Below are 11,261 nucleotides of genomic sequence, written 5' to 3' on the forward strand. Positions count from 1 at the left end.
AAAAAAAAAAAAAAAAAAAAAAAAAAAAAAAAGAAACTGTGTAGCAAGAGTGAGGAAATCAGGAAACCTGGACATGCAAGCAGGAGGAAGTTACTTACAGTACCAGGTTCAGACCATGTGTATATTACACACATGGTACAGTCTGTGCAACCATTGATTATCTGATAGTTTCCCTTCTCAATTCATAGAAACAAAATTTCTGAAAGCCTGGTGTGGTGATACAAGGCTGGAATCTCAGCACTCAGTTGGTAAAGGATGGTCCTCAAGTTCAAAGCTAGACTGGACTGTATAGTGACTTAGAAGCCAGTTTGAGCCACAGAGTGAGACCCTATCTCAAAAAGGGAGCTATGGAAACGGGTTAGTGGGCAAAAGTACAAGCATGATAACTGGGGTTCAGATCCCAGCACCCACATGAACACAGATAGGCAAGCTGACTTGGGCCTGGAGCAAGCCGGCTCTCTCAACTAACTGAATTAGGGAGTTATTGGTTTGGGCAAGAAACCCTGCTTCAATGAATAAGAGCAATGAAAGAAAACACGTGATGTCTTCCTTTGCCCTCCACCTGTACACACACACATAAACATGCATGCATACATGTATACCACACACATAAACACACAAAAAAGATCCTTAGAAGGTTCTGAGGACTTTATAACATTAATTTGGTTGTGGAATCTCCTTTAACTTGTATCTAATGAGAAAGCTAAAGAGAGTCAGATGTGTTAAAGGTTCTCAGTTTTTATTAGGTATTACTACTATATTTTTTTCAGTGGGGAGAAAATTAAATGAAAAGTTAACAGTAACTTGATCATACAGCTCTATTTTGTCTGAATTTGAGGCTGCAGTACTTGGTTCACTACTATTTTGAAACTGTTTTTCAGTATTCATGCTGAGATCTGATTGTCTTTTAACGTGTGTGTTCTTTGTCAGGTTCATTATGGTCCCAAGTGGTAACATGGGAGTATTTGATCCAACAGAAATACACAATCGGGGACAGTTAAAGTCACACATGAAAGAAGCCATGATCAAGCTTGGTTTCTACCTGCTCTGTTTCTTCATGTACCTCTATAGGTAAGTTTAGAATAGTCTTCATACTGAATACCATGCCTGCCTTTTTTTTGTGAGGTATTACTGTACTGGAGAATTTTGTATCAACATTGTAACACTTTTGAAAATTATGTGAATTTATTGTAGCTGTGTTCATTTTTTATGTCATTAAATTAGTGTTCTATCTAACTGTCTTAGTTAGGGTTTTACTGCTGTGAACAGACACCCTGGCCGATGCAAGTCTTATAAAAGACAACATTTAATGAGGGCTGGCTTACAGGTTCAGAGGTTCAGTCCATCATCATCAAGGCAGGGACATGGCAGCATCCAGGCAGGCATGGTGCAGGAGGAGCTGAGAGTTCTCCATCTTCATCTGAAGACTGACTTCCAGGAAGCTAGGACAAGGGTATTTTTCACTCAGCAAGCATTCAGGGAACCCTTAAATGGAAGTAAAGTTTTGGGAAAATGCTCCCATTGTTTTAGAGAATGGTGGAGCACATGCCTTGCTTGATGGCCACGTTGCTCACTGGGCTCTACTACCTACTGTGAGATTTGGGGCATGCTTCTTAGCCTCTCTGTACCTCGGGTTTTCAATCTGAACATGGGCTCTTACTAAAACTTACCTCATGGGATTGCAGCATGAACTAAGTGCTATGAAGTGATTGAGTTTATCATCTATAGTAAACTCAAAAACTTCAAAATATCAGCGACAGCCTTTAACCTGTGCTATACGCTGTGTTTTTTTTTTTTTTTTNNTTTTTTTTTTTTTTTTCGAGACAGGGTTTCTCTGTGTAGTCCTGGCTGTCCTGGAACTCACTCTGTAGACCAGGCTGGCCTCGAACTCAGAAATCCGCCTGCCTCTGCCTCCCGAGTGCTGGGATTAAAGGCGTGTGCCACCATACTGGCTATGACTCATTTTTTAAAAATTACTTATTTTTATTTTTTATGTGCATTGGTGTTTTACTTGTGCATGTGTCTGTACAAGTGTTTTGAGTCCTCTGGAACTGGAGTTATAGACAGTTTTGAGCTACCATGTGGGTGCTAGAAATTGAACCCCAGTCTTCTGAAAGAGCAGCAGATGATCTTTACCACTGAGCCGTTTCTGCAGGTCTTTTTTTTTTTTTTGGTTGTTGTTGTTGTTTCTTTTCCTTCCTTCCTTCCTTCCTTTCCTTGTTATTTTATTTTATTTTTTTGGTTTTTTAAGACAGGGTTTCCTGGAATTCACTCTTTAGACCAGGCTGGCCTTGAGCTCAAAAATCTGCCTGCTTCTGCCTTGGGATTAAAGGTGTGTGCCACCACTGCCCGGCTTTTTTTTTTTTTTTTTTTTTTTTTTTAAATGTATGTGAGTACACTGTAGCTCTCTTCAGACACACCAGAAGAGGGCATCCGATCCCATGACAGATGGTTGTGTGCCACCATGTAGTTGCTGGGAATTGAACTCAGGACCTCTGGAAGAATAGCCAGTTTTCTTAACTGCTGAGCCATCTCTCCAGCCCCCTTTATTTCATTTTTAACTGAGGTGGTTTTCTTATTTCCTGTCCTGATGTCACCTCAAGTGGCAAGAAGGAGCAGTATCAACCCTGAAGTGTTCGGCTTGGCAGCTGTAGTCTGTGGTAGTACAGAGAGTGAAGGAGGAGACGCCTGGGTCTTGCTGTCCTCACAGCTCACAGACCAAGGCCCGCTTGTACGCCAGGCCACATAGGAGCATGATGGGCTGTGGAAGGAGACGTCACAACTGCACTGAGTTAAGGTCGGCTACCAAAGAAAGTGCTTCAGAGGCCAGCCCAGCCATGAGTAGCCATTATTATTATTATTTATACAGAGTCTCTCTTAAACTCACAGAGCTCTGCAAGCCTCTGCCTCCTGAGTGCTGAGAAAAGGGCATGTGCCTGGCCATAGTTTGTTTGTTTGTTTGTTTGTTTGTTTATTTATTTATTTATTTTTTGGTTTATCGAGACAGGGTTTCTCTGTATAGCCCTGGCTGTCCCATTACTCACTTTGTAGACCAGGCTGGCCTCGAGCTCAGAAATCTGCCTGCCTCTGCCTCCCGAGTGCTGGGATTAAAGGCGTGCGCCACCACGCCCGGCTCATAGTTTATTTGTAAAGAATTTATTTTTAGTTGTGTGTATGTGTGCTCATACATGTGAGTGCAGGTGGTGCCCGTGGAGGCACAGTCCTCTGGAAGAGCACTAAGTGCTCAGCCATCTCCCAATCCCCTATTTGTTTTTTAATGACAGCACCAAATTGGTTTTACATTTTACTCTCCCCCTCTCATCTCCATGTGTTTACTGTTTCAGTGAAAACGTTAGAGGCCTTCCTTCCTCTGAACACTCGTCTTAGTCCTATTAGTTGTTAAGGGACTGCAGTGAGTGTTTCTTGATGAACCTGTGCATACAGGTCTGGCTGTATTGGATTCCAGGGGAACCCTAAGAAAACATTAGTAATTCCAGTTTCTTCTTTCCACAGTATGATTCTAGCTTTGATAAATGACTGAAGCTGGAGAAGCCGGGTTGAAGCCAAGCTACACTACACACTGCACAATTGAGGAGCCAGAGACTACTAAGCCACCCTTAGAACCATGACCAGAGCAGTATATATTTTGGTCTTCGAACAAAAAAAAAAAACTATTTTTGCTGTATTTTTACCACATAAAGTATTTAAAAAAAAATAAATTGAGTTTTTGTAGATTTCTGATTTCTCAACTCCAACAAATGAAGGTGTTTTATCTCCACTGTGGCTATTTGGTAAATTTAGGAATGTGTGCCAGCTTTGCATGCCAAAGAGAGAAAAGACAGACTTAAAAGAGCCATTAATACAGTGGTTCTCAGCCTGTGGGTCACCACCTTTTAGGAGTCAAATGACTCTTTCACAGGGGTCACCTAAGACCATTGAAAACACAGACATTTCCATTGTGATTCATAACTGTAGCAAAATTACAGTTATAAAGTAACAACGAAAATGGTTTTATGGTTGGGGGTTCACAACATGAGGAACTGTATTAAAGTGTCACAGCATTAGGAAAGTTGAGAACCACCGCCTTAGCAGATGAGCTGGACTGTCTGAAAAGCCAGAGCAGAGAGCAACATAGCTAATCTGGATATATGAAGAAAGTCATGTTAATGTGGCTTAAGGATTTGGGGCTTTTCAGCTAAGTCTTTCAGTAGTAATGACATTTTAAAATATATTTATTTGCAGTATTTGAAACCTTATGAGCCATGTGACCAAATACAATTCCTGCTTACAGAAAGGAAAAACAAATTTTAAAATCAAGATTTTATTAAGAGCTTTCATTTTAAAGCTTGTACCTCCATAATCCTCCCCACCTCCCTCTAATCACCTCAGCTCTTGCCAGACCTTAGTTTTGCATAGTAACTGTTCCATTTGTATTTGCTTTCTTTAATAATATATTTTAATGGATTTGGAGAGGTGATTAGGTAGGAGTCACTCAGAATCAGGAAACCAGTCAGTCCTTGTTAATAAAACAAAGCAAGAGCAGCCCGTGAGTGCTCACTTGGTGCAGAATTCGCTGCAGCTCCTTTTCTTCTGCACTGACCACTCTTTGGACAGGGAGCCCAGCACAAGCTGTTGCATGCACGTGGCAGTACCCAGCGACTCCTGAAGCTCCTGCTCTGTATGAGAGGGAGCCGTTAACCTAGTCTGTGCTCATCGTATCTTGCAGGATGGTGTGAATCTGACAATCCAACCTCTTTCCTAATTACACTTTAGGTTGGTATCATGAGCACTGACACATAAGGAAACAGGACTGTACACTGTAGCATGATGGACCTTGGCGGCAAAACAGTGTGTGTGCTTCCCCAAAAGATTAAATTTTTAATTTTTAAATGTTGTATGTCTCTCTTTTTTTTTACACTTTTTAAAAATTTGTTTATTTTATGTATATGAGTACACTGTCTTTTTCTTCAGACACACCAGAAGAGGGCATCAGATCCCTCTTGTGAGCCTCTGTGTGGCTGCTGGGAATTGAACTCAGGACCTCTGGAAGAGCAGTCAGTGCTCTTAACCGTTGAGCCATCTCTCCAGTCACCTAAATGTTGCATGTCTTATTGAGTGAGGAGTTGGTAGCAATAAGTGCCAGGACACTGAATTCCCCGTTAGAATGGGAACTGTGCTCTGACCACACAGGAAAAGGGGGTTGGGACGACGTGCAAAGGAAACCTGGTTCCCTGGGCCTCTAAAAGCAGGGAGATCCTCCCTGTAACCATCTTGTGTTTCTGCCCAGAAAAGGGCTAAGCAGCTGCACCACTTGAGTTACTTTATACTTCCTCATACTGTCTCCCTGTGGGGCGCCTTCTGCTAACAGCTCTGCTCTACCTTCCAGTGCCCTCAGTGTTATTCAAGCTTTTTAAACAGACCTGCTGGGCCTTCATAGGATGGAGAGACACAGTGGAGGGCTTTTGTCTAGAATGTTTGAGCTTAAACTGAAAGCCACAGAGCTGAGCACCTTCAGACTGTCTTGTTGGGCCTAAGCTGCAGAGGAGGACTGAATGAGAAAGCTGCCTTGTCTATAAAGACCCAACTTAACTCTGAAACACTAGTTATGAGTGGACACCTTCAATTCCTCATACTGCTCGTGTGTATCAAAGCCAGGAAAGGGGAGTCATTTTTCTGGGGTTTTTGGAGGGAGGAGGGATGCTTTTATGAATGCTGAAAAAGATGTGTGCGCTGGCCCTAAGTGCCTATGGCTCTGATGCCTTTGGTGCTGCTGTATGGTGATCAGGGTGTTACAGAGGAGCTTCGAGATCTCAGAGAGAGAGCAGAGGACTAGAGGTTGTCAGAGGTCTCAAAGATCTGAACATTGGGATTTCAGCTCAGTGTCCTCTTGCGCCCTCTTCCTGCCTGCCCTCTGTAAAGGCTCTAAGGTTGAGAGCCTGGCCAGTGCATCATGCTGTGGAATGCAGCCACAGGCTGTGTCATGTTCCCTTTCCTTAGGCTTTTAACTGTAGCAGATGCTGTGTGTCTAGAGCTGAGAAGTAAAGCCCAAGATGCAGCCCTTCGTCACATCTAACGGGTCTCTTTTCACACCTGCTACACAAGGAGACAATGTAGCAAGAGCCCAGAGGCTTCCTTCTGACCTGCTCTGACTTTAAACCTCTGTACTGTTTCCTGTGGGAAGTACTCGCCACTTTCCATGTGGCATCTCTTGTATGCAAACTAGATTGTGCACTCCTAGAAGGCAGTCTACTCCGATCGTGTTTGTGTTGTCTTCCTTTCCCTTCTGGCGCCTAATACAGTGCCTTGCATACAGATACAATAAATGGCTGTTGAATAACAAATTAATCTGATTGTTCTATTGTTTGAGTCTGACTTATGTCCTTTAGTTCACAGAAGCAGTTATGGAACAACATAATCAAAGCCTACCACTCTATTTCTTTTTCTTCAAGGTAGTTAACTTTAGAAGTATTCTTTTTTCTTAAATGATTTGTTTTCATTTTATGGTATTGGTGTTCTGGCTGCATGTAAGTCTGTGTGAGGGTGTCAGATCCATGCAACTGGAGTTACAGAGAGTTGTAAGCTCTCATATGGGTGCTGGGAATTGAACCCTGGTTCTATGGAAGAACAGCTGGTGCTTGTAACCTCTGAACCATTTCACCAGCCCAATAGCACATTGAACACTATCAGTATTGTAAAACCACCTAGACATATAAAGGATACTTTTATTAATTATAATTCTGACTGCTGAAATTGATTTTGCTAACAAGTAACATTTTATCAGAAGGTATGAATTATTATGTGCTAGATGTAATTGTCTCCGATATTTAAAAAATCTTGTTTTAATAATGCAAAAATAGAATAAGCTGGGGAGTGGCTCAGTGTTAGTGCAACTTTCTGGCATGAACAAGGCAATAGGTACCATCCTCTGGTCCATAGAATGGGAGAATTGGAAATGTTTTGTCATCTAGGGTCAGCAACCTGAGGTTTTGTCTTGTGTGTGTGTGTGTGTGTGTGTGTGTGTGTGTGTTTCTGCCTGCTTGCCATGTTTGTGCTCAAGTGTGCAGTGCCTGTGGAACCCAGAAAAGGGCATCAGATCCCTTGGATGTGGAGTTACAGATGATTGTTAGCTTCCATGTGAGTACTAAGAATCCAGCCCACCTCCAGAACAGCCAGCACTCTTTAGTGCAGCCTTACCTGTTTGTTTTTAAAGACAGGTCCTCCTGTGTCTCAAACTGGTCTGAAGCCCAGTATCAACCAAGCTATATCCCAAGTTTTGCCCTTTAAACCAAACATGCTATTTTGCCATGCACTATAATAGATTGAAATGTAGAGCTGGTTAGCAAAGCTGTTCAAAAAATGACTGCACTTTAGGATTTTCAGTGAAGCCACTTCAATTTAGAGGATTTAGGCCACTTTTCTCAAATATTTTAAAAGGCAGAAGGCTAGCCAGGGTCATTCAAAGCCTCAACTGCAGTTATCACAGTAAGCCACAGCACTAACTGCACTCGAATTACTCTTAGAAAGGTCTTGTCAAGTAAGAAAGGTATCATTTCAGTTGCTCCCACGAGGCTGGGTGAGGAGGAGGGTGTGGATCAGTCTAGCTGAAGCTGGGAGCTGACTACAGCTTCCTCTTTTGTCTGCTCTGCTACACCCGCTCAACTGCAGTCTGGGTCTCTTCCGTGCCAGTTTCCACTGAACATTACAACCTAGTCAAGTGTGGCTGGTGTGAAAGCCAGTTGACACCTGTAGTCATCAAGTGTCTGCTTGTGCTACCCTGCCAGGCATGTCCCAAAACCCCAAACTGAAAACAGAGAAAAACCTCAAGTATGCCAAGTTCCTGTTTTCTAAAAGAACCTCTGTATGTCCCACATTGGAAGGTCATGGTTAAGGTTTTGGTTTTGCAGTGCTAAGGAATGAACCCAGAGACTTGTGTACATTAGGCAAGTACTCTACCAGTGAGATACTATTCCATGGCTCTCCTGGCATCTCTTCTTCCCCAAACCTCACTGTCCAGGGCCTGTGATGTCAACTTAGGGAACCTGACCTCATCTTACATTCTAAGATGTAACCCCTAAACCATTTACTAGCACCTGAACAAGGGAGTTTTGTTTATTCCCAAAGCTTGCTTCAAAACATGGATCCAGTTGTGGGTAGTTTCTAGACCTTCATGTCTCTGGAATTCATCTGCCCAGGGCCTGCATATTCCATATACTAGAGAGTTGAACCTCACTTAACTGAAGGCAACATATTGACTGCTCTGTTGATGAGCTCCCATTGGAGAAGGCAAGTCTGTCCTCCCCAGCCCCCACCAGCAACCAAGGAGGGGATAAGGATCTCTGGACAACTTTGTGGAGTCGCTTCTCACCTTCCATCTTGTTGAGATGGAATGTCCAACATACTCCAGGAAGACTGGCCAGCTACCTGTACCAACGATTCTTTGATCTCGGCCTCCCAATCTTGCAGTGATCACAGATTCACACCACTGTATCTGCCTTATGTGAGTTCTGGAACTGAACTTGGGCTTAATAAGGCCTTTATTTGTTGAGCCATTGCTTCTGCCCAGAATCTTAGTGCTAGGAACTGAACTCTGGACTTCACATATGCTAGGCAGGTGCATAAATCTCTAAGCTACATCTCCTGCCTCTAGAACCATGTTTTTTAGTTGGTAGTTTTCTACCAGTTGTAATTATCAATCCATTTTACCAATAACATGCAACCTTCCCTTCAACATCATATGTGTTATGTTTTTGAATCTTGGAACATATGTAAGTTCATAAGTATATAAACTAGCATTCTTTTTTTCGGGGGGGGGGTCTTGCTATGTAGCTCAGGCTGGGTCCAAATCCACAAATATTCTGCCTCATCTTCCTGGGTAGTAACTTTATTACATGGCATTTCTTTGTATTAAATAACCCATTAGGGCTCAAATTTCCCCCATGGCTCAAAAGTTCTGCAGTTGGTTTAACAGTGATCTAAAACAAGGCCTATATATTTGAGCAATGTTTATTTTTATGTTTATTTCACTCAGAGGTCAGAAGAGGGACTGGAGTTATAGGTGGTTATGAACTACCGCGTGGGTGCTGAGAATTGAACCTGGGTCCTCTTGAAGTACAGCCAGTGGCTCTCTCTCCTAACCTCTGAACCAGCCAGCTAGCCCTACAGTGCATCCCCACTCCCTGTGCTTTTGTTTTTCCAAGACAGGGTTTCTCTGTGTAGCCCAAGCTGGCCTGCGATCCACTCTGTGGAACAGGCTGGCCTTGAACTCAAGAAATCCACCTGCCTCTGTCTTCTGCTGGGATTAAAGGCGTGGGCTGCCACCACCACCTGGTGCCCTTTCCACTTTTGAGTAGCCCTGGAACTTGGTATGAAGATTAAAATGGCCTTAAAGTCTGCTTTATCCCCTTTGTTAAGTTTTGTTTTATTTTTGTTTTGTTTTTGGTTCCTTCAATTTTAAATCACACTATAAAACATATCAATTTTCTTGCATGAATTCTCAGCTCAATGTCTTGTAAGATACCATTAGTTTCTTTCACAGATGAGTGGTCTAGTTTTGAGTGCTAAGTAACTTATCTGTTTAATTAAATGAAGAGATACCTCTTGAAATCTTGTATCAGCCGGGCGTAGTGGCACACGCCTTTAATCCCAGCACTCAGGAGGCAGAAGCAGGTGGATTTCTGAGTTCGAGGCCAGCCTGGTCTACAAAGTGAGTAATGGGACAGCCAGGGCTATACAGAGAAACCCTGTCTCGAAAAACAACAAAAAAAAAGAAAAAAGAAAGAAATCTTGTATCATTTAATTTTAATGACTAACATTTTTTTTTAATTAAGATTTATTTAGGGCTGGTGAGATGGCTCAGTGGGTAAGAGCACCCGACTGCTCTTCCGAAGGTTGGCTCATAACCATCCGTAACAAGATCTGATGCCCTCTTTTGGAGTGTCTAAAGACAGCTACAGTGTACTTACATAGAATAAATAGATAAATCTTAAAAAAAAATTATTTAAATCTTTTAAAAAGATTTATTTAAATAAATCTTAGAAAATAAATCTTTTAAAAAAGCTTTATTTAAGTAAAGCTTTTAAAAAAGCTTTAAATAAATCTTAAAAAAAAAATTTTTTTTTTTATTTTCTTTATTTACATTTCAAATGCTATCCCGAAAGTTTCCCATACCCCTCCCCCCACCTCTGTTCCCCTACCCACCCACTCCCACTACTTGGCCCAGGCCTTGCCTTGTGCTAGGTCATATAGAGTTTGGAAGACCAAGGAGCCTCTATTCTCACTGATGGCCGATTAGGTCATCTTCTGCTACATATGCAGCCAGAAACACAAACCCCGGGGGTACTGGTTAGTTCCTGTTGTTCCACCTACAGGGTTGCAGCCCCCTTCAGGTACTTGGGTACTTTCTCTAGTTCCTCCATTGGGGACCCTGTGTTCCATCCAGTAGCTGGCTGTGAGCATCCATTTCGGTGTTGACCAGGTACTGGCATAGCCTCACAAGAGGCTGCAATAACAGGGTCCCTTCAGCAGTATCTTGCTGGCATGAGCATTAGTATCTAGGTTTGGTGGCTGATGATGGGATGGACTCCCGAATGGGGTACTCTCTGGATAGTCCATCCTTTCATCTTAGCTCTAAATTTTGTCTCTGTACCTATAACCTTTCATGAGAGTTATGTTCCTTATTCTAAGGAGGAATGAAGTATCCACAAATGGTCATCCTTCTTAGCCACTGAGCCATTTCACCAGCCCAATGACTAACAAATTATAAACTAGTTTTTTCATCAGTAGCTACCTATAGATTAAGGAAGACTAAAGGCATGAGCTTAGAGGTATGGTTTAAATCTGAGCTTTATAGCTGCTTCCTCTCATCTGGGAATTAGCATCTCCCTTATAAACCAACTGTGTTTCATTCAAGTGGCTTTTGTATAGGAGCTGGAACACTCTAAGCACCGAGGGTATTAAGAGTTTGTCAGTGTCCCTCAGCACTGGAGTAACAAGAGCCCAGTCTTGTGATGCTCAATCACTGGATTGGCAGCTGGCTGATACCAGGTAACCATGGGAGATATGAATAACAAAAATTGATTCTCAGAGTCATCCATGTCTGATACCTCACACTACTCAAGTTCCATTTCAAGGGGCTCCACACCTTCTCTCATTTCAGAGTGGGAACACGGGTGCACATGCGAGCACACACAATAAAAATAATTGTCCTTTAATTTCATTAGGGGTCATTTCTTGGGAAGGGGACATGCTGTTGCAGGAGTCAG

At 42.5% G+C, this 11,261-nt stretch overlaps 1 protein-coding gene across 2 annotated transcripts in view; it reads left to right on the forward strand.

Moving 5' to 3' along the window:
* Cnih4 (cornichon family AMPA receptor auxiliary protein 4) overlaps positions 1–6,345 on the forward strand; it is a 17,515-nt gene extending 11,170 nt beyond the window's left edge. Inside the window, exons 4-5 of one of the 2 annotated variants that reach the window (XM_021197877.2) lie at positions 931–1,071; positions 3,514–6,345. In XM_021197877.2, coding sequence (XP_021053536.1) covers positions 931–1,071; positions 3,514–3,541 — 169 coding nt within the window. In that variant the 3' untranslated portion in view covers positions 3,542–6,345. Of the gene's footprint in view, positions 1–930; positions 1,072–3,513 lie in introns of those variants that run through there. The other variant, XM_029539228.1, reaches the window with a different exon arrangement.
* The last annotated feature ends 4,916 nt before the right edge of the window (positions 6,346–11,261 follow it).

Source organism: Mus pahari, chromosome 5 (assembly GCF_900095145.1).
Source record: "Mus pahari chromosome 5, PAHARI_EIJ_v1.1, whole genome shotgun sequence".
Taxonomy (NCBI): domain Eukaryota; kingdom Metazoa; phylum Chordata; class Mammalia; order Rodentia; family Muridae; genus Mus; species Mus pahari.